Consider the following 25,863-nt stretch of genomic DNA (forward strand, 5'->3'; position numbering starts at 1 on the left):
GTCGTGGGGGGGGGGGTGAGTGTGTAAACAAGCTGGCTTGGCAGCAATGACTCGGTGTTTCAAGGTGTGCCAGCAGCCCATGTGCAATACAAGCACAAAAAACTGGGGAGAGGTATCAGTGGACGCGACAACGCACCAGCCCCGTGCCCGGTGCGGCACCTGGGCTTTGGGATCTGCTGGATCGGCCCCGCCCCGCACCCCCCCTCCTTCGCGCTCGTTCTGCAAAGCCAGCTGGCCACACTCCCTTCAATTGCTTCTGCCCTGGTAAAGGCTGCCCGGCTCTCACGGGCACGATACGCCTACTTCCTGGAGCAAACCCGGCCCAAACCGTGCCGTCTACAGAATAGGCCCCGGCCGCCTGCGCTAACCCAAATTCACACGCACCTCCCGGCGGAAGGCAGCCTTGCCCTCGGGGCCGGGCTGCACCCGTATCTTGTGCACGCGGCCGCCGGCGTTGACCGCCATGACCGGCGTGGCCGGCGCCAGCCCAGGGTCGGGCGCGAGCTGCTCTCGCCAGTCGCCGTAGCCGGCGCCGCAGAAGCGGCACTCGACCTCCTCCGGGCGCCCCGCCTGCTGCAGCTGCCACCGCGCGAGGCAGCGCGGGTGCGCGGCGCGCGGGCAGGCGCAGGGGTGCGCGGGGATGCCTTCGGAGCTGAGGCAGATCCAGCAGGGCGGCGCGGTGCCGCCGTCTGATGACGTCAGACCTGGCAGCGGATGGGCGGGCATTGGCGACGCGCGCATGGCGACCTGCGATGCGGCCGCCGGTGGAAGTTTTAGGGCTTTCAAGGGCACAGGTGGGTGCGGCGAGATGCATATGGCTCCATGCGGCGCATGGGAGGGCGGGCGGCGCCAGCATATCCTGCGCGGTGACCCGCCGAGAGCTCGCTCGACACTGCTATGACGCGATGAATGTGAGGGGTGTGCGTTGCGTGTGCGCCCTCCTATTGTCATGATATATGGGACACGTCACGATTCGCTTAGGCGCGGGTGAGAGAGCGCCGATGACGCGTGAACGCACCGTGACAGAAAGCTGTCATGGCCATGCGCGCGGCGTGCGGGTTTATCACGACCCAGTCGCACCTGGGGAGTTTCAAATTTCAGTCGTGCTTAATCTCACCGGCCGGCTTCTTGGGGGCCAGGGGGCACTGTAAGATCTGAATTCAGCCCAAGGCTTAGGACGCGTGAATATCAGAACGTTATATTGCAGCCCGGAAGCATTGAAAATCAACTGTGGCAGAAGACACGCCCCGCTGCCCTACTCATAGGCTTTTGGCCTTTCCGTAACGGGTGCCCCCATGTGCCTGCAGCGGCCAGGCTGCCCGGCACTGAGAAGTTGCGGGACTTGGCCCATGCTGCAGGACATCAGCAGGGGTTAAGCCTGACTGTAGCTCCAAAAAGTTGTAGCTTGCGGCACCCTGCGCGTCATGCTGCCGCGCGCTCTTCCCTGGCCACGTCACTCGGTCACCGCGTTACATTGGCCGAGACGCCATGGATGACGTTCCTGCCTGACGCGCAGCCGCAGCGAAACGACGTGCGAAATCACCCAAATGAAAGGCGTTGGAAGCTTTAGGCGCACAAAGACGCTGAAGCTCGAGCACGACCTCCCTGTGCAGATCCCTGCGACCTGTTTGAGCAGCTGCGAGGTGCCTTGGGCGACGCAGCCGTGGCCGCAATCTTCACGCCGGCAGGGCTGCTGTTGCTGTTCACCAAGGTTTAAACAACGCAATCATCTGATTTTTGGATATCGTTTGGCTTTCGCAACTACGGTGGCACGCAGGAAAGGACAGGTGGCCCTTCAGTGTATGACTCACGCATCCCGCTCCCCAAACATCGCCCTGCTCCTCACTGTGGGGCTGGCACACCGAGTCCAACAGGTGAACTCGCGCGTGTTGCAGGCGGCGACGCCAACAGAGGTGGACCACAAGTGAATGGCTCTTGCTTGTACGGCTGGATAGAGTCTGGCGAGCTCAAGGCGGCAGTTGCTTGTGTCGCGCATCCCAAACGCTTGGTTCCGGCCACGGACTGCTTTAGTCATGAGTCATCGGTTTTACACCAGGGTTGGGCGGGCAGGGGGTCCCGCAGGGCTGTAACCCCTGCACGTGCTGCTGCAGTAAATGATGCATGCGTGGCAGCGCAGGGCGTGGATTCCTCACGAAAAAACAACTGTATGGCTCTCACCCAAGAGGTCTTGGAATGGCGCTGCCAAATGCAGCTCAGCCACACAAACAAGGCTGAGCTGAGCCCAAGTGATTTGGTGTCGGTTTTAAGACAAGGAATATGTGAGGAATATGATGGTGCATCGCCGCTTTTGCTGCTCGTGCACCCCTTCCAGAGTTGGCAAGTGGTGTGTTGATGGAGCGCTCTGGATTTTGGACGCCCATCATTCCACACAGCGCGCAGCCCATTGATTTGCAGGGTAGAGGCACAATCCCCAGTGCGACAGCACTCTAAAAGGATTTGCACGCACGTACAAACATAATGCTGATGTTGCTAGGTTGCTGCGCGCTCGCGTGGTGGGCTGTTGCTGCAGCACGATCGGGGGCGGCGGCGCTACATTGCGACAGAGAGACGACCACAAAGTACACTGGCAGGTAAAGCAGGCGCCGAAGCAGCAGCACGTGGACAGCGTTGCCAGCTCACAGGTACAGTACACCTGGGCGTGGATACTGGCCAGCAGGTACATACAAAGTCCCCCCCAAAAAAAGTCGCGCTGCTGTTGCTGCAAACGCTGCAGGCGTGCCTCTCTTCAACCCGCAAGACAGCTGGTGCCACGCAAGTCTGGCGGCGAGCAGGCCCCCTTACTTGGTGCCCCGCCGGCGACTTTTCTGCCGCTGCTGCTTTTCGCAGGGCCATGTGCTGCTGTGCCTGAGCGGCCGCAGCCGCGCCCTGGCCGTTGCTGTCCTCCCTCGCCACAGAGTCGACAGTACCGGTCGCCATTTGCAAAGCTGCAAAGCTGCATCAATGTTCGCAGCAGCGGAGGGATCCATCGATGCTGCTTGCATGATGGCCGCATGTCATGATCGGCACGGACCGAGGTTATGTGGGGCCGTACCTCAGACTGGGCATTGCGGCTGCGACCGGTTTCTATGCTGCTTTCCTGTGCTCCTCAAGGCCCCACAGGTGGCTATAGGTGCCAATGATAGTGGGTAAAGCCGATTTCCTGCAAAAAGAATCAATTTGTTCCGCATGATTGTGGCATTTGCGGTTCGACGCTGAAAGTGCCTCCGCGTAAGTGGTGCGGTCGTCAACAGCGCGAGCGTGCCTCGTGCTGTCGCGCCGCTGTGCTGTGCGTGGACGATGAGTTTCAAAAAGGAAGCCAACTGGGCTCAACAAACGTAACACCGGCTATATCAATCCACTCCTAGCCGCTTGTGAAGGATCTTGCGCCGCGGCCGACCCAGCGCACGCGCCTGCGCTTCGCCCTCCTCCGCCTCCACCTCGTACCCCATGCGTCCATACAGTGCCACAGCCGCCGCGTTGTCGGCTACCACATGCACGTACAGGTGACGCACGCCCGCCTGCGCCGCGTGCGCCTCAGCTGCCGACATGAGGGCGGCGGCGACGCCGCGGCGGCGCGCGGCAGCCGCGACGCAGACGTTTGACAGGTAGGCGCGTTCAGCAGCCACGGCTCCGCCCTGCAGGCAGTGCCGGTTCGCGGGAACGGGCAGATTCAGAGGGAAGCCTTCATGCATTCAAGACCGATGCAAACCCCTGCTTCTGCATGATGCCCCCGCGACCCTGTCCGAGCAGGCGCCTCCCATCACAAGGCCCCCTGCTGCTAGCCCGCTTCACAACCTTTGGAAGCTGCCCAACAAGCTCCTCCGCAGGCAGGACTGTTCCGATGTTCAAGTCTAGGCTGCCCACTACAAGGCTCGCGCCGCCTCTGCTGCCACTGCTACTGCTGCTGCTGCTGCTGCTGCTGCTGCTGCTGCTGCTGCTGCTGCTGCTGCTGCTGCTGCTGCTGTTGCTGCTGATTCCGCTGCTGTCACCGCGGCTGCCGCCGCCACTGCCACCGCCGCCGCCGCCGCTGCTGCTGCTGCTGGTGTCTGCTGGAAGCTTTGTCGACAAGTCCATGTCCTTGCACACCTGGGCGACATGGCAAATGTTGCGTTTGTCAGGTATGCAGATGGACGCAGGTTTGGACGACACGTCCCTGTCCACAATGTACCTCTGCAGCCGTTCTAAAAAGGTTGGGGGTGTGAACATTGCATTTTGGCGTGTGCTGGCTTGCGCAAGTCCCACCTGCTGTGCAATTGTGTCATTTGAATCGTCTGGGATGGTGGCCACAATGCAGGTGACTCGCACATGTTTGTATGCCTCGTCGGTGCCTGTACGATTGTGGGAGCTGGGGCAGTGACTGTTCTATAGGCCGAATCCCACCCCCACTACGATCCCAACATCGACCCACACAAGGTGCGCTCCCACCCCCACCCGGCAGTGATCCTTGTTGTGCATGCCGCACCGCTCTTCTCACTGACAGAGACTCTAGTCGTGGCATCCTTTGAGCGCGCGGGTGTGGAGACGAGCACAATTCCAGCCCATCACGCCCCCCACCTGCAACCTTGGATGTGATTGTCTCCCACTCTGCATCCCCCTTCATCCGTCGGTGCGCCTGTCGGGGCAAGCGGTGGCAGCTTGCTCTGCGCAGGCAACCCCAGCAAGCAACGAGGCTTGTGCGGGCCGAACTGGTGGATCCATAGGGCAGACCCATCGGCTGAGCTGATAATTCCCCCTTTCAAACTGTTGCGCACCCGTGCCGCGAACTCGCTGCGGTCGGGCGGAAAGGTGAAAAAGCTGTACGCCCTTAGGTAACCTGCCGCCCTGAACTCGGCCGGGCTCGAGGCGACACCGACCCACAGGGACGGCAAAGCGGCCTAGTGGATATGTTGCGGCAGGTGGTAAGGTGCAGGATTGGAGCCCGTCGGCGTTGACAGGGTGTGCGCGCATTCAGCGCGCTCTGTTGAGCCGGGCGCCAGGCAGTGGGCGCGCCCGAGTGTCTCACCTGAGCAGCCACATTCAATTGTGCCACGACGCATCGATGCACCAAGCGCCGCCTCCCAGCGCAACTTACAACACGTGTTGCGTTGAACGGAGTTGCAACAGGCCGGTGAGGCCTGCGCAATTGCAGGGAATTCATCCAAGCTGGCGTATTTTGCATACGGTATTCCAAGGAGAATAATGTGGTGATCAATCAATGTGGCATCGTGCAATTTGATCGTGCCCGATCCGATACAATAAACACCCGCCGTCGTGATCTGGTCAGTGTTGCGCTGTATGTTCAGACCTGCGTGCGCATCCTCACATCATTGTGCTACAAAGAACCGTTTCAGCACCCGTGGCCTGCTTGCAGCGAAGTTGACAGCAGGGCAGTGCGCTCTGACCAGGGACGGCCGCGCTCGTCGACACCCCGCAAAAGCAGGCAGCAGCAGCAGCAGCAGCAGCAGCAGCGGAAACATCGGCCGCCTAGCCATGTCGACTGGTTCGCAGGAGCTGACGCGCCACCTGCTGGAGCTGCAGCAGCAGCAGTTGGACGCCATTGGCTGCGGCGACTACGACGCCTATGCGACGATGTGCCACCCCAGCCTGACCTGCTTTGAGCCGGAGGCCAAGGGGAACCTTGTGGAGGGCATGGTGGGTGCATATACAGGCCGTGTTGGGGGTGATGTTTTCGTAGCTCGTGGGCCACGTATGAAGCCTCCCACCCCAGGCACAGGTTGAAATGGATGGGGTTGCTTGGCATGAGGTGCTCACAAGCGCTGCAATGGTCCACCCATGTATTGCCCAAAATCACCCACAGGACTTCCACGCCACCTACTTCAAGCACAAGGCGACCGGCAGCAGCCAGACGCTGCGCAACACTATCTCCAGCCCCAAGGCACGACACGCAACGCATGATTGCAGCTGGCCAGGCTACTACTGCGGTTCACCAGGCCGCACGCCACCCTGCTGCAAGGGAGCACTTGCGCCATCGCCAAGTCCATAATTCTTGCGACAGATGTGCAATTAAAGGTTCTCGCATGGGCCCCTGGCCAGCGGCGTGCCCCTTGACCCCTGCCCCCTCTCGTGCCGCCGCGACACAGGTGCAGCTGCTCGGCGGCGAGGACAGCGCAGTGGCTGCTGTCGTCAGCTACGTGCGGCTGGTTCAGGTGCTTGATGCCAGTGGCAAGCACGCCACAACCGCGACGCAGGTGCGCAGGCGGGCCGATGCGGGACCCTGCTTGGGGTGGCCTGTTTGATGGGTGGGATGGTAGTTCCTGGGTCCTGCCTTGGGTGGGCCGCGTGCGTCCAGCGGTGTGCCCTACCACGCGTGTGTCATGCATGCATTGGTGCAGCACGGTGTGTTTGAATCCTCTCGCCCGGTATGCCGTGGCTGGGCGGGAGCGCAGGAGACGCGCGTCTGGGAGCGCGTCAAGGAGCCGTGGAGCGGCCAGCCCTGGGGCGAGTGGGTCAACGTTCACCGTGAGTGGCAGGAGGGTCTGGAAGAAAGACGGCAGGGGGTAGTCAGCTTGCAGATTGCTGCTTGTGTGCGCCGGCACAAAACGGACGCCTCTTGACAGGCGCCATCTCGCCTCTCGCAACACCTGAGCTGACCCTGCGCTGCCGTGTCATCCTTCTGCTCGCAGTGCACCGCAGCCCCGCAGCCTAACCTGCATCTGCTACAAGATGAGCCTTTGGTGTGAGAGGCTAGGATATTGTAATGTGGACATGATCGCATGTGAGGAAGGCGGCCAGGGTGGGGGCAGCCTGAACATTGAACAAGTATGAAGGAGCCGTGACCATGCGGACCAACGAATTATGATAAAGGAGTTTGCTTGTGATGAAAAAGAGCCAGGCAAAGGGGGGGGGGGAAGATTGCACGAGGCCTGATTGAGGAGATGCTTGGGTGAAGCAAAGCAGGCACTGCATGCACGCGTTTTCGCGCCATCCAGCAGGATGCAGCCACTTCTGCTTTTCATCACTGACCAGCAAAACCGCGCCGTCACCTTCCGGCCAGTGAAAGTGTTATGCAGGTGAGGTTGCAGCACCACTTATGCGACCAGTAAAGTACTCACAACCCGAGCTGACAGCGCGATCGGCCACTGTCAGATCATCCCCAACTTGAAGTTCGAAAGTGCGTCCCGATACTATGCTACTTTCCGGGACAGCAAAGGGATCGTGCATACCCTCCGCATATCCGCGCTACTGTCCCCCTCGCCTCTCTGTGCATCGACTTCAATCGCCCTGTGCGCCCCGGCGGTTCAGCCGCTTTGCGGCACGTCGACAGCAGCGGACCGTCGCGGCAGCCGCGGGGCACATTTGCGTTGTGGGCGGCGGCGTTGTGGGCTTGACGACGGCGCTGAGGCTGCTGCAGGAGATCCCGGGCTGCTGCGTGCAGGTCTACGCGGAGGCCTGGGGCACCGACCTCGTCAGCGCTGGTGCTGCAGGGTGAGTTCCTGGGGCCGCCGGGTTGATGCTGACTGCATCGGCATACCACGCCCGTCTGCAGCTACGTACGATTACATGCTGACTTTCCTGTATCCGCGCCCCTCAGGTTTTGGGAGCCCTACAAGCTGAGCGAGACGCCGGACGAGAGTGTCTACAGGTGTCCGAGCATGGACTGAAGCGCGTAGCAGAGCAAGAAGCTGTGATGATGGGACAGTGCCTCCCGGCACTCGCCCAGCCGTCTGGCCCCTGGCACCCCTCGTTCTCCCCACCTCCACGCGTGTAGCACTTTCGTATGTGTACTGTGTGGCTCGCAGGCATTACTAACAATGCGCTGATGCCGACAACGCCACACGCGCCAACGGCACCAACACACGCATTCCCATGCACGCACACACACCCCAGGTGGGGCAAGGACACCTTTGACCACATTCAGGGCCTGGTCCACTCCAGCGCAGCCGCCACCGCCGGCGTCAGCACCGTGCACGCCACGAGCCTGTTCCGCGGCCCAGAGCCCACCCCTTTCTGGGCCGACATCACCGGCGGCTTCTGCCGGCTTAAGCCAGAGGAGCTGAGGCTGTATTCGGGCAGCCCCGACTGGGCAGACCCCTTTGTCACTGAGGCAGGCGGCGCGGCGGCAGCTGGGGCGCCGCAGGCGTGGGTGGACGGTTATGCGTTCAACAGCCTCTTGTGTGAGGGCAGGTGCGCATGCAGGGGGGCCAGCGGCCATCTTGAGATGGCAAAACCCATGCGGCTCTATCAAGGGCCGCAGATGCATGTTTGAGCCTGTGGCTGAGGCTTTGCTTGGCAATTGGTGATGCAAATTCATGGTTGATCTAGCAGGTGCCACATTGCGCCATCCTAATCCCCCTCGGCACCCCCACTGCTCCTGTCACTCTGCCCTTGGGCTGCCCCTGGCTCTCCCCCCCCCCCCCAGGCTGTACATGCGGTGGCTGGTAGAGCGCATCAAGGAAGCTGGCGGGCAGCTGGACCAGCGGGGCCTGAACGGCCTGGGTGACCTGGCTGAGGAGGGGTACGACGCGTTGGTGGTGTGCTGCGGCCTGGGGGCCAAGCAGCTGCTGGGGGACGACGACTGCTACCCCATCAGGGGGCAGGTGGGCGGAGGGTGCTCGGACAGGGTGTGCGACGGGCAGGAGTGCGGAGGCTGTGGCGGGTGTGCTCACAAATTGCATGTGCGTGCGTGCGTGTGTGTGTGTGTGTGTGTGTGTGTATGTTTGTGCGCGTGTGCGCCTGCGCACGCTCACATGCTTAGATGTGTGCGCATGCTTGTACCTGTGTGTGCCATGCAGATTGGAGGAATGAAACTGCTGCGTTTGTTTAGTATGCATGCAGGTACAACGCAAGAGCGACATTGTGGCTGCCGGGGTTGGGTGACACTCAGTACTGGCGCCCCCTTGCTGCCGCGAAAACCCCGTCCTCACATACCCAGATCGCACGCGTGCGGGCGCCTTGGGTGCGCGAGTGCGTGTTTGGCCACTGGGGGGACGAGGTGACCTACATCATCCCCAACAGGGAGTGGGTGGTGATTGGCGGCACTGGCCAGGTCGGGGACTGGCGCACCTCGACAGACCTGGGGGATGCGGAGGCCATCATGCAGCGGGCACGCCAGGTGAGGGCGCCATCCCGCGGCGGGCTCACCCGGCAGGGGATCCTGGTCGGGCGCAGCCGGGTGCGGGTGCGGCCCGCGCGCCCGGCGGGCGCTCACGGCGAGCGGGGGAGGGGGGGCGCCAATTGGTGGCTGCATGGGAGTCGATGGCACTCACCCTTCCCGATGAGCCTGGCGGCCTGACGTTGTGCGACTTGCTACACGCCGCACGCGCACGCGGCTTGGATTGCAACGCACAGCTGCTGCCCAGCCTGGAGGGCGCAGAGCTGCTGGATCATTGGGTGGGGCTGCGGCCGGGCAGGTGGGCGATTGGGGGGTTTGAAGGGCGGGCAGGGTGAGAGGCTGGGGAAGGGCTTCAGTGGAAGCCGGCCAGCAGGTGAATGCTGCACTCCCTGGTTGCAGCTGCAAGAAACCGCGGACACACAGTATTAAATTTGGTGCTCATTGACAAGCAACACAATGCAACATTTGCACCCACTTGCGCGGTGACAAACACGCACACGCACCACAATTGCAGGACGCAGCTGCGCCTGGAGCTGGAGTGGACCAAGCTCGAGCCCGGCGGCGCGACCGCCAGCAGCGACGGCGAAGGCGCCAACGGCGACGGCGTCAACGACGACGGCGCTGACGGCGGCGGCGGCAGCGCCAAGCGTGGCGCGACGCCTGTTGTTTACAACTATGGCCACGGCGGGGCGGGCCTCACGCTCGCCTGGGGAACGGCCGGCGACGCGGTTCAACTGGTGAAGCAGGCGTTGGGGGCATGAGGTGGTGGGCAGGGCCGCAGAGCTCGCGGAACGTAGCGTGATTACACCATGCAGTCCTAGGGGGGAAGGGCGCGTGTGAGGTCAGAGAGTTGGCTGGGGAGGGGCAGCCAGAAGAGGGTGCCCTTGACTGCCTTTGTGAACGCAACCTTTGTGAGCGTTGCTTCTCGTTGAAACCATCAGCTTTTAAGCCCAAATCTGGCTCAATTGTCAAGTAGGTGTTTGCAGTGTGCGTGCAGCGTGACGTTTTCAGGGGTTTGGTACTGCAACTCAAGCACGGGGAACGAGCCGCTTGCGTCATCCCATCCATCACCCCTCATACCGTGCCAACAAGTGACAACAGTGCCCTACATACACCACATTGTCACGAGCTGTGCAGCGCAAGCTCTTTCACCTCACACTTGTGGACTTATGGGAGATGATGCCAAAACCCATGTGCTATACGCTCGCAGGCATACTGCACAGAGCACACACCGCTCGCCTGCAACCGCTTGGGGACCAACGCAGCGTATGCGCATGCGCGAACACATGCTGAACTGCATGCGACTGAAAATGCGGGTAAAGTGATGGTGAATGACAACACATCTGTGAGAACGGACTTATCATACCCCGTTGGAAAGCAGGGAGTGTTTCATCAGTCCCTGGTCACAGTTGGCAGCCCTAGGTAGCCGGTCCGTGCAGGGTGACATGCAAGAGTTTGCGGCCGCTATGCACTCGGAGGATGAAAATATAACAACCACCATACAATTTACGAATCCCCTCGCTTGATCTCTGCGCCAAGTCAGCCGATGCACCCATCAGACCGCGGCACCAGGGCTTGTAATTGATGTGCAAACGAGCGGCCTAATATTGTGACATTTTGCCCAGCACTGGGGGCTGCAGCGGCAGCGGGCGTGTTGCTTGCAGGACGCAGCAGCAAGCACGACTGCGCGCTCCCGCTGCTGCGCTGGTGGGCACGCTCGAGGCTGCAGCAGCATGTGCTCATTCCCTGCATGGCGGGGTCAGTTGTCCTTTTTCATTTCGCGAAATTGTGCGCCAGGTCCTCAGTCGCTTCAGCACCCCTGCATTACGCAGGCACACGGAGCGGGGGGCGGCCTGCACCCTCAGGCCGCCGCCGGCCCAGACCCCGTGGCGGTGCTCACCTCGTGCGGCGCGGCAACATCGGCCGCCTCATCACGGATAAAACAGTGCCGCCACCGACGCACAACACGAACCCCGCACCCTTGACGTGCGCTGTTGCTGGCAGTTGGCGCTCCGGCGGGCGGCGCAGGGGCCACACGTAAGGACAGCAGCGACAGCAGCGGCAGCGGCAGCGGCAGCAGCCATGGCGCCACCCGTCGGCAAGAACAAGGTCAAGGCGATCACCCAGCACAAGGGGGTGTTGCCCCACCACCGCTCGCACCCGCGCGGCAAGGCGGCCGACACAAGCGCCGGGCTCACGTTTAGGTTTGAGGACCCCCTGCAGCTGCCCAAGCAGAACTTCAACGTCCTGTACGTCCAGACGCCCCGCATCGGCCTGCTGCAGGCGCCCTTTTTCCGCGCGTTTGCGGAGACCTGCCAGGAGACCGCCGATATGGTGAAGCCCATGCTCAGGCTGGGCATACGTGAGACTTCGCTCTTCGACAAGTGCCCCTACTACGAGTGAGGGGCGCACCGCCGCGGGGCGCTCTGCCTCTGGGCAGTTTGCTGCGGGACGCTCTGCCCGGGGTCGCCTTGCTGGGATGTGTTGCCGCACAGTGGCAAGCCGACGCGTTGATTCCATCAGGAGCTGAACGGGCCCGAACCCTCTTTTGCGAGCCTCCACCACGCTCAGCCAACAGTCCGACAGCAAGGCAGCGCAAGCTTTTGCACTAGGCCAGTTTCGTCCGCCCACATGCCTCTGAATGTGCTGCCCACCATCCTCCTACTGGTCCCTGCCCGCAGTCCCAACTTTTCGCGGGGTCCCAGCGGCAGCCTGATCATGCTGCGCCACACGCGCGAGCTGGTGAACTCCATCCGAGACGGCTGCATACACCAGAAGTGAGGGGGCACGCGAGTTGAGGTGCTGCCCTGCGCCCGTTTCCAGCATGGCTGGTGCCAGCCACGAGCTGCATAGTGGCACCAGCAGCTGTCAAGATTGCCACACGCCCACGTACCGTCTTTCACCTGTCCTTGCGCGCATTTGCACTCACGAGCATGGCCATGTGCGCACACGCACGCATTTGCTCACCACACACACTCACACACGCACACACACAAACACACACACATACAACACACACGCAAAATCAGGTGCGAGAAGCCCATTCCCAAGGCGCGTGTCTATATCAAGGACTTTCCCAACGCGACCACGGTGCTGCTGCTCAACCTCGGGGCCTACTACCTCATCACCCGCCAGGCCAACCGCCTGCGTGGCGTGTGAGCGCCCTGTCGCATGTGTGTGCAGACAGGTAGCGCAGGCACGGCGGGCGATGGCAGCTCACGCGATGGCTGTCATGCGCCACTGGCCGACCGCCTGGCAGTGCGCTGCCCTGATCCTCTAGACATAGCATGAGCAGGGGCAGCGGAAAATGATGTCATTGAGCCATACGTGACTGTTGGCATTAGGCCTTCATCCGCTTATACGCATGTCCACGTGATCGCCTGCTCAGGGCTCATCGAGCGGCTGAGTTTTCAGCATGCTCAGCTGCCAGAGCTCAATGACCATGTATTGTTCCCTCTAACGTTTCAGCACAGCTTCTGTTTTCACTGGTTCTTTTATTTCGTTGATGCTAGTTGTGGTCATGAGTTTTCGACCAACCCACCACAGTAACTGTCTTGACAGTTTGAGTTTCTCAACAGCAAGGGGATGTCCAGAATTTATGCCTGCAGCGTGATGCGTGGGGCCCAACCGGAGGCACAAACAGGTTGCGTGGAGCGTTCAATTGGGTCGGGCAGGGTCCAAGATGCTTTGGCAGCCCGCGCCGTCGTGCACGTGGGGGAGAAGGGGACGTCGCGGTGATTCTCGCCAGGTGACCAGGTCCGGCGATATGAGGAGGAGTTGTGGGCATCACCGTATCACCTGATGGCTGATTAGGCCAATTCCTGGCGCTTCTCCTGAGCTTCAGCTGGTGAGGGAGTGACATCAGTGACAACGTCGATGACTCGGTCTGCCGGTACGTGAGGCCATGTGTACCTCACGAACTCCTTATGCGTGTTCATTGATTTTCTGACATACGCCTCGACTGGATCGTCGTATCGTGGCGGGCATGACTGATGTCACCCGTCACCTGAGCGCGGCGCCGTTTGAACTTAAGCCCCCCCGCCCAAGGGCAGAGGGCGGTCAGTTCATTCCGGACGGCCGCAGTGCGGTTTCCGGCATGCTTCCGCAACTGTCGTAACACTATCACATGCCTTTACCCTAGAATACACATTTAGAGCGCGTCCGCCCCTGCCAGGCCAGCCCCAGCACTTGACACCGGTAAAGTAACCCAAAAGCCACCCTCGTCGCCGTGCCAGGCAGCTACAGACCCCTAAAGGCCTCAGGGAACGGGCTCGGCACAATCACACTTTGGGTGCCACGGGCCAGCAGGCGCGGTACCCAGAAACTTGGTGGAGTCGGAGAGAACGGACTTAAATGCATCTTGAGCCCGTCCCCCGGCCCAATCAGCGCACAAACGCTGCGAGCGCCTCTAGAACATCATAGCCCGCGCCCTGCAAGAGCGCAGCAAGCCCTTATCGGACACTTGGTCCTCTCAGTCCTCTCAGTCCTCTCAGTGTGTCCACTCGGAGAGACTCCGGGCCAGGCCCCAGCGGAATCTTTTCGGGCGCCCTCGCTCGTGCTCGCGGCCTTTTTTACCCGCATAGTAAGCTTTATAATAATTACATCAGCTGCTTGTTTTTGCGGCGCTGCAGGCATGACAATTAGGTCCTTGTTTTGAGGCACACGCACGCACCTGTGGTCCTATGCCGCCGACGCACAAGACACGCGAGTGCCGCTGCAGGTGCAGGCGTAGGAAGACGGGCCTAAGCAAACACTGAGAGCCCCCCGTCACAGACGCCGTTTTACTGCGTTATAGGATGATCGGAAAAGGCGGTCCCTGACCACACGGGAGGCTGGCAGCCAGGCTTCAGGACAACTTGTGACATTACAGCTCTCCGTGGTCTTGCAGTTGTGTACTCTGTTGACGTGGGGACATTTATGCATGGACCCATGTGGGCGCCCAGCTTCGCATGGTCAGCCTGCGCTGAGCCCCACACAGCTGTTGGCACGGCCTTCATTCACTTCATCAAAATAATGTATTTAGGACAGTATACTTCATCAAACTTGTTCACCATCAGTGGCAAAACACCTCGACTCAAGCAGGCATTTTGCTGAACGCAGCCACTTCCCCCGCTTTGGGGCATGCAGGTCCAAGCGAGAGCAGGTCACCGCGCCGGCTGAACCCTGTTAGGTAGGCCTCGCGACAATTTGGCCGGCCTTTGAGCAGCTGGCTCCGAGGGCCGTCTCGGCCAACTCTTTCCGTTTGCTACTGTCCCTGAAGTAAGCTGAGAGGCCCCTGGCTTGCTGTTTGGCAACAGCAGACTGGGTGCCAGGCGGTGGCGCGTCGCTGCTGATGCCGCCCTTCGACGTGAGGCAGGCCTCACTTGTGCTTCACTGGTGGGATTCCACTCTTGCTAGGTTCGCACATCCGTACTGTACCATATGTCGCAAGCACCCAAATTCAAGGAGGTGTCCCCTGCTCATATCTTTGTACGCATGGCACCCTGCTGCCAGCCTTTGCCCAAGCACTCAGCCGGACGCTCCGCTGCTCCATGTCAAACGTACGTGTATCTGGCCCACTCCTGCTCACCACTGTCCTCTGCAGGCACCAAACACACCCCAGGAGTAGCCAATCGCAGTAAGTAGGGGGTTGGCTGCTGCCGCATGGATTCGTTTGTTGTAAACCATCATCGTGGACGCGAATCTGGCCGTTGTATCGTAAATCAAAAGGAGCATGTGCAGCTCGTTCAGCATCGATACTACAGTCGATAGACTGGGATTAATGCTGCCTGCCCAAGTTCCACATGCACACTCTGCGTGGTTGCAGATGACCACAGTGGTCGACGGCAGGCGGTTTGCGCCTGACGCACCCGCTTCGTCATTGCTGGAGGCTCTGACGGGTAGTGGTGCTGGCTCCTTGCGGGACGCTGACGGTCTGGAATACGTGGGTCCTCAGCTTGTGCCTGCAGGCATATTCACACTTGTGTCCCCCCCGCAAGGTACGACTCAGCCTGGTGTCGGCATTTGCAAGGGGGTGTGGCAGTTGGCAGCTCTAGGCTCCCAACATGCATGCTTAGCTGCCCAATGCATGGGTCGGCACGCGCATCGCGCACAGCGCACATCAGGCGCCTGGTGTGCAAATGTGCCAATAGCTGCTTTGGTTTATTTCTTACAGCTATGCTGAAGAATTGTTTGTCTAACCACCATATGCAGTTGCCCACATGCTGTCGTACGCTCGAGTGAAGCTTGCTTTACTCATGCTCCTTCACCCCCCTGCCCCCCGGACATCCTGTTTTCTTGCCGTTCTCATGTGACGCCGCGGGTCGTACACCACCCTGTGCCTTGCTGCTGTCCAGGCCCGGGACCGGCAGCATCAGGTGGGTGTGCATCTTTCACTCGTGATTAAGCTGGTCGGGGCTTGGGCTTCATAGGGTTAGCCACAGCGGATGTGGTTGGGCAGGATGGATGGGGGCAGTGGTTAGTGGTCTAGACCTACTCCGTGCTTGCACCTTGCAAGCACGGAGTGGGAGTGGCAACGACGAGGTGTGCGCCGCAGTGATGCATGCCGACACCGCATCACACGACAATCGCGGATATTGTTTGGTTTCAGCTCACAACAACACAGGAGTTCTTGCGGAAGCTGTCCAGAGGGCTCTTGAAAACCGAGCGTTTCATAATTATGCATTGCCCTTTTGCAGGTCAACTGCTTCCTGTGGGCCCGTTCCAATCTGAAGAAGACTGGTACATGCTGTTTTTCGTCTTGGAGCGCCCCATCGCTGACCTGGAGCACGTTCCCCGGCTGCTTGTCTCCAAGAACATCAGTTCGCCCAAGCAGCTGCTTGACATGGGCATATCTGGGGTGGCTGAGCTGCTCGGCTGCACAATTGAGACGGCAACAAGGGTGTACAAGCGATGCACCTTCTATTCCCGTGAGTTCTAATGTTGCATGCGGCTTCGGCTCTGTATACCTCCTGCTGTGTCCGACTGTGTCCTGCTGTGACAACTTGCTAAGAGACCAATGCATGGCTGCTGCTGCTGCTTGCGGTCCTGCTCCCCCTGTCGCAATTGTGGCTGCCATGCTTGATTTTAGGGCTGCCCTCCCTCAAGGTGACAATTTGGTACAGTTTTTGTTTCCCCTGCGTCTACCTGCAGTGGGAACCACCACGCGCAAGGGCGTCTTGGACACTGTTTTGGACGCCCTGCCAGTCAGCATAAATTCCGGCAGCAGCAGCCACCGGGACAAGAAGGGGTGGGCGCATCCTCGGACTGTGCAGCCATGGGATTCGTGCGAAGACGTGGGTAACATGGTGCAGATGGGATGTGCCGCACTGCGCATGGAATAACACGCACGCTTGGACGTATACGCTGGTGTGCTCATACAGCTGCACATGCACGCTTGCATTAAAACAGCAGATGGGGCCCCTTGAGGGTTGCGGCTTATGAGGCTGTGTTCAATGTGCCTGATATAATCTACGCCAACAGGACATCCGTGGCTACATTGCTGGCCTGGAGGCCACCCCGGCAATTTTTCCTGCAGCGGTCCCCTTGTCTGACAAGGTGGGGCGGGCAAGGCGCTGCCACCCGAGGCATGCATGACGCGCGCAAGTTGCCTGCCACATGCCTGTTGTACACCACCTAGCGAGACTTGTGCGTCGTGTCTGCGAGCATGCTTAACTGGATTTGGTCGAGGCATTCGTTACCAACTTTCTTGCCACTGTGCTTGGGTCACAATTGGTTACTAATTGCGCCAGCACGGGTGTTTTGCTTTGCTTGCGCGCGTCCGCAGGGAGCTGCTGGCGAGGCGGCTGTGCAGCGGGCCATCTACATTGGTGTCGTTATCCCTGTGAACAGGCTGCTGCGATATGACGCCTTCAAGAAGGGCCTGCCAGTGGCGGAGTGCTTCCAGCTGCAGGAAAAACTACGCACTACCCTCACGGACAGCCAGGTGCGTGCTGGACTGAGCCACAAGGCCCAGAGACCTCAACCAATTGGCTTTGCACGCATCCAATGCCGTTCGACATGATGCGAGGTGCAAGCTCAGGCATGTCCTGCTCTGCTCTGATCATACCCTCGCAGCAAAAGGCAGCAGAGCAGCGCGCTGCGACCGACGAGCTGCATGCAGACAAGCTTGTGGACCGCGTAGCGCAGCTGGCTGTGGACAACAGCCTCGACGTGCTGGATGTGGCGCTGGCACCTACGGGCGGACATGAGCGCGGCGCAATCAGCGTGGGGGAGCTGAAGCGATTGTGAGTGGACAGGGGAGCCTTGATGTTTGGGCTGGTCTGCATCTTCTAAGTGTTGTGCATGCTGGCGCTATGCTGTGACTCCGTGGCACGTCCAAAGAAGCCGGAAGCCCGTCAGTTGCCGCTCGTCCTCGTGTCGCAGCGTCGCCTGTTTGAATTTGTTCTGACCACAATCTTGCTGCCCTGCCTTGGCGCAGGGAGCGAATGGTCTGCTTCAGCGATGACTCCTTTGACCCCAGGTGTCTGCAGGGCGAGCGCCTCGAGCTGCGCGGTCAGGACGACGAGGTGCTGCGTGTTGTGGACGCCCCGGCCCTGCCCTTCATCTGGAACCACCCCGAGCTGCGCCAGGTGGATAGAGCCAACGCCGCCATCTCGGCCAACGTGACGGGCCTCATGGCTCAGGTGCGCCATTGTCCGCGTGCGTAGAGAGCTGTGCTGTTCCACTACACGCTGATTTGCAAACGTGGCGTTACGTGTCTACACTCCGTACTCGCCCGGCTTTGCACGTATCCCTCGTCGTCGTCAAATCCAGTTCCACCTCCAGGTCCACCACAACGTATCCTTCACCTTAGCACGCACCAACATGCCTGCAAGCCGCAGCTTGCCCGGTACTGTGGCTGGCGGGGCATCAAGTTTGCATGGGCCAGCACCTACATGTACTCGTGGGCCGTCAAGATGGAGGGAGCCGATTTCTCTGTCTCACGCGCGTTTCGCTACAACTCCACCGACCCAGGGGTCTTGGCGGTGCGTTTATGAGCTCAACTGCCGTGAGGGTATGGGTATCATATGGCTCAAATGCACTCTCATACTGCGGCAGATTGCTGCCATTTCAGGTTGTTGCTAAGTTCTTGTCTTGTGCAGCCATACCCTGATGTCGGGAGGTGCTGTCCCGTCTAACCATTTCTTGCCCGTTGCACCCCCTTATTATTGCAACCCGCCTTGCTTACGGCATGCAGATGGTCTATGGCATATGCCGGATGGCTCTCGACGAGGTTGACACTATGTCGCCATGGACGCCTGCAGCAGCCTTGCCAAGCGCAGCTGCAGGGGATGGCGGCAGCAGCAGCGGTACCCGTGGGCAGGGGCGCAACAGCAGCGCAGGGGGGGCCAGGGGCGGCAGAGACAGCACCACCGAAGGAGGAAACAGCACCGGAGGCGGCAGGAGCGCGGGGAATGGCAGTGGTGCTGGCGGCAGCGGCAGCAGGGAAAGAGGGTACGGCAGCACTGGGGGAGGCAGCACCACCTGTGGAGGCGGCAGCACCTGGGGGGGCGGCAGCAGCGTAGGCGGCGGCAGCGGCGCAGTGGGTGGCGGCAGCGTGGCGGACTCAGGCACCGGCCCCCCACCTGGGCTGCGCGTGGACACCATTGGTGCTGGCATTACCACAAGCGCTGCCCAGCGCAGCAAGCATGCCTCCACAGCTGCACACTTTGCTCTTGCTGCCGATGATGATTACCCAGCGGACCAGCAAGTCCAGCAGCTGCCGCTGGCGCCAATCACGGCGGCAGTCGACGAGCTCGAGGCGGCAGCTGCATTGGTGGACCTCGAGCAGGTGGTCGACGTGGTCGGCACGGGCATGTCGGGGCTGGTCTTCAGCTACAGGTAAGAGCTGCGACGTCGCGTCCCACCATTACTGCACGCATAATGGTGGATGCAGTGGCATTTTGATTGGATTGCATTGGATTGCACTGCGTTTTGTATCTCTCACATCGCGACTGGTCATGTTCTACTAAGTACAAATGCCTTCGAGGAAGAGGGTTCCCAGGGACCACTGCTGCATTTGTGTGGTCTGTGGGCATGCTCAAGCTGGTGCGACGCATCGGCCGTGCCTGATTTGTTCCCCCCTCCCCGCTGTGGCTGCTACCTTGTCGACCGTTCAATGCAGGCAGCCAAGCGGGAGGCTCCTGGCCCTGAAGGTGTCCCCGCTGGGCTCAGCCAAAGCGGCCGCGCTCTTGCACGAGGCCCGGGCCTTGGTAGCTCTGCGGGCGCACTGGGACACCTTTGTGCCACGCCTGGTTGCAGCAGGGGCGGAGAGCAGCGGCAACGGCTTTGTGACGGCCACCTGCTACATCCAGGGTCGCTATGTTGACCCGGCGCGAGATCAGCACCTTGTGCCGCAGCTCGAGCGCGCCCTGGCGGCCGCGCATGCCTGCGGGGTGGCCCATGGGGACCTGCGTCAGAGCAACGTGCTGGTGCAGCAGGAGCCCGGCGGCGGGCAGCGCGCATGGCTCATCGACTGGGGCAACGCGGTGCTGTCTGCTTCGCAGCAGGATATGGACGAGGATAGGATGATTTTGAGTGGCATGTTCAGGAGCACAGCTGCACATTCGTAGTGGCTGGCGGCAGGCAACACATAGGTCAAAAGCCACCGTGTCTTGTGCGTCGCGTTGAGAAGGGGCCCGCAGCGGCGTCAGCAATCATGTTTTTTCATAATGGGGTAGGCTGTACTTATCTCCAATGCACCGGTTTCCGACCCTTCAAATACTTGCTAATTATCATTATCATTGTTAGCGTCTAAATCAGTGAGACCAGCAATTGAACCAATTTTTACTCTTTGTTATATATGCTAGCCTGTGTAAAGATTGACCAACTCCAGGTATTGTTTTATGTGCAAAGGGTGATGAAATAGTCATGTCAGCCACAGACAGCTGCAGTGTTTGCGGAAACGCGTGCCTGCGTTTTGCTATACACAAAGCGGCGCTTGGCGGGCACCTTCTCGGCTTAGAATGCGCACTCACGTTCTCAAGACCGCATGCCAGCCCTTGCCCCCCAATTGATTCCCCACACAAGCAGCCCGCAATGGTGGACAGCAAGCTGTGGCAAGGTGCACATGCGGCATGCGCGGTCGTGGACGACACCTCACCTCCCTCTGCATGCAGCTGCACGCGCCGATGTGTGCTCCAATGGTTTCTCCCATCTCATGTATGGTTCAGGCAGCCGTGGCATCGATGCCCTTGGAAGCGGCAGCAGTTTGGAGCGAAAACGCTGGGGTATGAGTTGTTTCATTGTTGCTGCATGACAAATAGGTGTGGGCGCAGTATGAGCAGCGCTGCATACTGACCAGGTTGAAATAATGTGCTATAGCTATCAAGCACAATAAAAGAGCATCGCTCTTGATCCCTGCTGGGCGCGCCTGACTGAGCGGCAACTCGAACATGTGACAACTGATAGTGAGGGAGGGGGGGTGACGACATCAGTGACGATGACCTGGTGTGCCTGCATGCGAGGTCAGCCATATCCCACAACGATTGATGCATTTCTACATTCACTTCAACGCGCATCAACTAGATCGTATTGTGGCGGATCGTGATCCGCCATGGACGCCTTTCAGCAGCGTGTGGCTCAAGTTTTTGCTGCTCTCGAGCAGGGTCCTCCGGTAGCAGCCTCTGCTGGTGTGGGGGCAGCGGCAGCGATGCCGCACCAGCGGGCGCAGCAGCAGCAGCAAAGCGTGGCCGGCATCGCGCAGACGGGGGGCTGGCAGCTAGACGTTGACCAGGGGTTCAAGGCCGGGCGCAGCGCGGACGAGAGCGATGAGGAGGGCGAGGGCGTCCCGCAGTCGCTGCCAGGCGCCGCTGGCTCTGATGACGAGGAGGAGCGCGAATATGAGCGCAACGCATCGGCGGCGTTTTGCAGGTGTGCTGCTTGCCGCTGCCAGCCCACCCAGCGGCGCCGTTTGGAGTTTGCACCCCTGATTCCAATCGGCTGCCATGGCTGCTGCAGCGCGTGCTGTCTGTGGGCGCTGACTTGCTCTGACCGTGCACACCTGGAAGTCCTCACGCATGCTGTGCACGCTTCGAAATGGCTTCCCTTGAACTCACACACGACGCACCTGAACACACCTTTCCTTGTGCAAAACTGCACGCTTATTGCACACAAACACCCATGAGTGCACGTTAACGCTCCCGACACCCCCAGGGCATTTGAGCGAGAGGCAGAGGAGGACGAGTTCGACACAATGGCAGTGGAAGGAATGGGCATGCGGGCCCCCAGCGGCGCTGCCGCCGCAATGCCGGCGCTCTCGACAGAGGTGAGCTCTGCAGGAATCAAGCTGGGGGGCCGGGCCTTTGAGGCCGCCGTCTGTGCACGCCGTGCATGCAGGCGTCTTTTGTGCGCATGGCGTTTGCAATGGCAGGCTTCTGCACACGCAGCTGCTGGTCACGGACCTGTGCCGGCTCGCAGGGGCTCACAGTCATCGCAAGCACCAGCTGACCAAAAGTCCCGCCAATTTTTGCCGCCGTCACCCGTCAGGTGCTGGATGACAACCCCTTTGACCGGCTGACGTCGCTCAGGCGGCCCCAGGCGCAGGAAACGGCTGCGGGCGCGGGCGCGGGCGCGGATGCGGGCGTCGGCGCAGCGCCCGCCGCGCCGCCTAGCGCCACGCGTCATCATGGGGGCGGCGGCGGCGGCGGCGGCGGGCCTGATGCGATGGAAGCAGATGGCGAAGGGCGGGAGGGCGATGCCAGGTCGCGGCCGCAGCCGCCGGAGATAAATGCGGCCGGCCCCTCCGGGCGCGCCTTGGCAACCGCCGTGCCCGAGCCGGCGCCGGCGCGCGGCGGCCGGAGAGTGACATTCGACCTGCCATCCCCCATCTCCAACGGCGGCGGCGGCGGCGGCAGGGGCCCGGACGCCGGCGGCGGCAGGGGCAGGGGTGCCGGGGGCGGCCACGGCGGCGGGGGCGGAGGCGGCGGCCGAGGGGGCAGGGGCGGGCGGCGCGTGCCAGATCACGTGGCGCATCCCGAGAAGTACACCGTGTACGTGCTGGATGAGCCGGTGTTCGTGGGGCAGGGCGACAAGGGGCGCGGCGGTCGCGAGGACGCAGACAACGAGCGGGTGGGTCGAGGGCGGCGTAATACCTGGCGGGGGTTGGCCTGCTAGGGGCCGGGTAGCGGCTTTGTCGGAGAGGAAAGGGGAGGGCGTGGCAACATAGTTTGCCTTGTTCTGTTGGAGGGCTGGGTGGCTGGCTGCCCCCCAGCTTCCTGCGGGTAAGGTATTCACTCGCCCCACGCCCACCGCCCCCGGCATCCTTCTCCCACACGTGCCCAACCACGCAGGCAGCGCGCAGCGCGCAGCAGGCAGCGGCGGCCAGCGACGGCCCGAGCGAGCACGACCCTGAGCGCTTCCGCGGCGATTTCGGGGCTGGCGGCTTCAAATTCCAGCCCTCAGGTGCGCTCTCACACGTTGGCCGTGCGCATGTGAATCGTGCACTTGAGGGGATGTCGGCAACAGCCTCCACCCACATGCTTTGGATTGTGCGGCCCCAGCAGCCGAGAAACACGCAGATGCTAATCGCCCAGACCGTCGACGCCCTGCAATTCCACCCTGCAGTCAAGCGGCAGCGCAGCGGGAAGCCAGAAGGCGGTGGCGATGGCTACGTGGCCGGAGCGGTGGCTGCGGCGGCTGCAGCGGCGGCGAGCAGGGGGGCGTATGCTGAAGAGGACCCGGCTGATGCGCAAGCAGAAGTGACGACCCTAGGGGCTGCGACGAACGGCAGCTCAGCGGCGACCCAGCCTGTGGCCACTGCAGCAGCGGGGCAAGCGGGCAAGGCAGTGCCCTCTGCGATGGAGGTCGACGAAAGCGCCAGTGGGGACGGCGCGCAAGAAACGCCGCCTGATGCGGCAGATGGCGGCAGTGGCGCCCTGGCTGTTGCGGCGGCGGGCAGCAAGGGCGGTCGCCGGCGCAACTACCGGACAGCGAAGGCGGCAAGTGGCGCGGAATGACCTGTGTTTGCCCCTCCATGCATTTGGAGCCACAGCGGATATCTTGACACCACAGCGGACTGTGTTGTCAAGTCGCTTGATGGCCGCTGACTTGTAAGCGTGTCAGGTTGACTGGCCCCCCCTGAGTACGGTTCACGCGCTGCCATGTGCTTCTGGTGCTACGCCATCCTGAGTTACTTGGCGCGCTGTGCCGCATGGGCATAAGGAGGTGTTGGGGCTGGGCGGCTCGCAGGCCCCTAGAAGAAGCCTTTTAGCGCAGCGGTCAACGCAGACGTTGATGACGAGCAAAGCAAACCAATGACCTAGTCCTAAGCAAAGCATTGGCCAACACCTGCTGGCGATAAATATATCAGCTAATAAACCCACCCGCTGACTTGTACAATCCAAGAAGCCTGCAGGAACCCAATCTGATTGTGGGCGTCCTGGAAGTGGGCCAGGTCTGCATTGGAAATACGGCACACACAAAGGCATCCCATGGAAGGCTACGTAGGCAATATAGGACCTTGATTCTGGAATCTGATATGGGTGGTAGGAACGAGGGTTGGCCTTCACCAACCAGGCAAAAATACGCCCTGATTGCCCTGCCTGGGCCTTATGCAAGGCTCTCGTGCGTCTCGATGCCCGCCAAGCTGCACGCGTGCTCCCAGAGGTCCCTGCAGCGCCGCTCGTCGCGTGCGAAGCCGCTGGCCAGCCAGACGCGCCCATTGCTGAGGTAGCGCCCCGCCACCCGCGAGGCGGGCGCGTGGCAGGCCACCATCATGTCTTCGGCCGACGCCTCCGGCCTGCAGACGGTGCGCGGGCCGGGGTTTTGAGGGGTTTTATGCACAAAGAACATTGATGCACAAACGGGAGCAGTGAGGCAGGGAAAGGGATGGGTGGGAGATGGGATGCGTACAATCACTGCATCGTGTGCTGCCTAGCGAGCATGCATAACGCAGGGTGCACGTGCAGATTACAGCCGTAGGAAGCCATGCACGTGGCGGCTGGCGACGATGCGGCGTACCGCACCTGCGGAGCACCAGCGGGAACAGCCGCTGCATTGCCGCCTGCGCGGCCGCCGCGGCCCAGGGCAGCGCCGTGCCGCCCGTCTGCTCGAAGAAACCTGTGGCCAGCGCGGTGTTCACAATCCCAGGGTGCACGCTGACGGCGCTGTCGCAGTCCCCATAGCGGGCAGCATTCCTGCGCCGGGTAGGAGCCGACAGGGCAAGGACTGGGCCGGGCGATAGTATGCACGAGCGCTTGGTGTCCCCAGCTGATGCTTGTTGCTGGTGCAATGCAGCTGCAGCCGGGTGTGCAGGCTCCTTCCGCACCTTTAGTTGCGGCTTTATCTCCCTAAAACCCGCAGGCGGCGGCTGCTCGCGGGACGGCGTCAAGGACCGCGCGCAGGCTTTTTGTGATGCAGGGGCTAGGGCCGTACCTGGCAAAGCGCCGTTGGAACTCGAATGCGGACATGGTGTTGGCCAGCTTTGAGAAGGCGTAGGATGTGAAGGGCGAGTAGGAGCGGAGGGACTGCGGCGGGCGGGGCGAGGGGCGGCAGCAGCATGCCCGTTGGAACCGGTCATCACGGGGCGAGGCGGCGCCCGCAAAGTTGGATGGGACAAGTCTGAAACCAGTGCATGGGCAGTCTGGGCCTACGGGGATGACAGGGTGCGCGACCACTTGCCAAGTGTTGAGGGACGTGACTGCGCGCCGAAGCGTGCCGGTGCCGCGCCCAGCGCCGCACCTGCTTGTCTTCCCACTGCACGGGGCCGGCGTAGTGCGTCAGCGACGACAGCAGCACCAGCCGCGTGCCGCTCGGCGGACCCTCCGACAGCGCTCGTCCTCGGACCTGCCCCCGCGCGCGCTGCTGCGTGCGGCGGCGGCGCTGCCGCTGCTCCGCCAGGAGCTCGTGCGAGAGCAAAAAGTGGCTGAGGAAGTTGACCTGCAGGGGGAGGGGACAAGGAGGCAGTGGCCATAATAGACTAGATGGGCACAGCGGAGCAAAAGTCATGAGGCGTGGTGCACGCACCACGGATCCAGGGACAAGGCCTGGGGCAGAGGGGGGGCGCAATAAGGGGTGGTGCGCACACACGACGCCATGTGCTGAATGGCTGTGGCACGGGAGCCTTCTGGACCTCAAAGGGTCAATTGTGTGAGCGGCACCTTGTTTGTGCGTGGGCAAGCAGCGAAGCATGCTGCGGCGTGAGGCGGGGGGCGGCTTGCCCACCTGGAACTGCATTTCGAGGCCGTCGCTGGTGACCAGGCGCTTAGGAGGCGACATGATGCCTGCAAGGCACGCATGGCGCGGGCCGCATGGATGGCACGATAACGCGGACGCCGCGCGAAAAGCTTGCGGGTGGGCACACGGTTGGGCCGCCTGCAGGGCTGCAGCAGCTCCGCGCTGCCCCCTGACTAACAGGCTTCCCCGCCATGTCGCAGCCCGCATGCGCCCCACCAGTCCAATCAGTCGCTCGTCGGCCCGCCCTGCCCGGCCGCGCACGCACGCACGCACACACCCGCGTTGCAGACCAGCAGGTCCAGGGGCCGGCCGCTTCGGTTGAAGTCGCGCGCAAACTTGCGCACGCTGGCCAGGCTGCCCAGGTCGAGCTGTCGGTACTCAACCTTGGGGGCCGCACACCCCGGCAGCGGCTGCACGCGCGACAGCTCCTGGCGTGGGGCGAGGGAGGCGGGGGCGGGTGCGGCGGACTGCGGGTTTGGCGGAGCCAGCGCGCAGGCGCCGCATACGGACTGCGCATTTGGTTGCGTCAGCATGGATGCGAATGCTCAGTCATGTGCCCACCGCATGACGTGTCGCCATGTGGCAAAGTTTAGAACACTGCTGTCCCCATGCATACGTCGCAGCGCGAGGGCCTTCCCCCTAGGTCCAGCGCCCCA

The 25,863-nt window shown here is 61.6% G+C and overlaps 8 protein-coding genes across 8 annotated transcripts in view; 5 read left to right on the forward strand and 3 right to left on the reverse strand.

Annotated features, from left to right (window-relative positions):
- Positions 1–363: 363 nt before the first annotated feature.
- Positions 364–1,043, reverse strand: MNEG_1588 (hypothetical protein; the record flags this gene model as incomplete). Its single annotated transcript, XM_014049926.1, has 2 exons — positions 364–704; positions 1,019–1,043. 2 exons carry the CDS (start codon positions 1,041–1,043, stop codon positions 364–366), a joined length of 366 nt encoding a protein of 121 aa, XP_013905380.1.
- A 2,307-nt stretch (positions 1,044–3,350) lies between these two features.
- On the reverse strand, positions 3,351–4,206 carry MNEG_1589 (hypothetical protein; the record flags this gene model as incomplete). Its single annotated transcript, XM_014049927.1, has 2 exons — positions 3,351–3,635; positions 3,814–4,206. The coding sequence occupies 2 exons, from the start codon at positions 4,204–4,206 to the stop codon at positions 3,351–3,353; spliced, it is 678 nt and encodes a 225-aa protein (XP_013905381.1).
- A 1,263-nt stretch (positions 4,207–5,469) lies between these two features.
- Positions 5,470–6,646, forward strand: MNEG_1590 (calcium/calmodulin dependent protein kinase II association-domain protein; the record flags this gene model as incomplete). The annotated part of the gene is made up of 4 exons (XM_014049928.1): positions 5,470–5,631; positions 6,081–6,188; positions 6,333–6,459; positions 6,624–6,646. The coding sequence occupies 4 exons, from the start codon at positions 5,470–5,472 to the stop codon at positions 6,644–6,646; spliced, it is 420 nt and encodes a 139-aa protein (XP_013905382.1).
- Positions 6,647–6,933: 287 nt separating this feature from the next.
- Positions 6,934–9,813, forward strand: MNEG_1591 (D-aspartate oxidase; the record flags this gene model as incomplete). Its single annotated transcript, XM_014049929.1, has 8 exons — positions 6,934–7,010; positions 7,243–7,425; positions 7,532–7,582; positions 7,828–8,124; positions 8,360–8,537; positions 8,873–9,052; positions 9,289–9,350; positions 9,567–9,813. The coding sequence occupies 8 exons, from the start codon at positions 6,934–6,936 to the stop codon at positions 9,811–9,813; spliced, it is 1,275 nt and encodes a 424-aa protein (XP_013905383.1).
- Positions 9,814–11,134: 1,321 nt separating this feature from the next.
- On the forward strand, positions 11,135–12,211 carry MNEG_1592 (hypothetical protein; the record flags this gene model as incomplete). Its single annotated transcript, XM_014049930.1, has 3 exons — positions 11,135–11,451; positions 11,734–11,829; positions 12,082–12,211. The coding sequence occupies 3 exons, from the start codon at positions 11,135–11,137 to the stop codon at positions 12,209–12,211; spliced, it is 543 nt and encodes a 180-aa protein (XP_013905384.1).
- A 3,732-nt stretch (positions 12,212–15,943) lies between these two features.
- On the forward strand, positions 15,944–19,605 carry MNEG_1593 (hypothetical protein; the record flags this gene model as incomplete). The annotated part of the gene is made up of 6 exons (XM_014049931.1): positions 15,944–15,960; positions 16,883–16,976; positions 17,108–17,277; positions 17,472–17,676; positions 18,672–18,874; positions 19,158–19,605. 6 exons carry the CDS (start codon positions 15,944–15,946, stop codon positions 19,603–19,605), a joined length of 1,137 nt encoding a protein of 378 aa, XP_013905385.1.
- Positions 19,606–20,684: 1,079 nt separating this feature from the next.
- MNEG_1594 (hypothetical protein) lies at positions 20,685–22,989 on the forward strand (the record flags this gene model as incomplete). Its single annotated transcript, XM_014049932.1, has 5 exons — positions 20,685–20,905; positions 21,188–21,299; positions 21,521–22,102; positions 22,324–22,435; positions 22,598–22,989. The coding sequence occupies 5 exons, from the start codon at positions 20,685–20,687 to the stop codon at positions 22,987–22,989; spliced, it is 1,419 nt and encodes a 472-aa protein (XP_013905386.1).
- Positions 22,990–23,581: 592 nt separating this feature from the next.
- Positions 23,582–25,863, reverse strand: part of MNEG_1595 (hypothetical protein) — a gene marked incomplete at both ends in the record, with an annotated part of 3,130 nt that continues 848 nt past the window's right edge. Inside the window, 6 exons of the mRNA XM_014049933.1 lie at positions 23,582–23,771; positions 23,998–24,168; positions 24,407–24,498; positions 24,713–24,910; positions 25,196–25,254; positions 25,485–25,635. Of these exons, the coding sequence (XP_013905387.1) occupies positions 23,582–23,771; positions 23,998–24,168; positions 24,407–24,498; positions 24,713–24,910; positions 25,196–25,254; positions 25,485–25,635 (861 nt within the window). The remainder of the gene's footprint in view (positions 23,772–23,997; positions 24,169–24,406; positions 24,499–24,712; positions 24,911–25,195; positions 25,255–25,484; positions 25,636–25,863) is intronic.

This window comes from Monoraphidium neglectum (genome assembly GCF_000611645.1).
Source record: "Monoraphidium neglectum strain SAG 48.87 unplaced genomic scaffold scaffold00163, whole genome shotgun sequence".
In the NCBI taxonomy this organism is placed as follows: Eukaryota; Viridiplantae; Chlorophyta; class Chlorophyceae; order Sphaeropleales; family Selenastraceae; genus Monoraphidium; species Monoraphidium neglectum.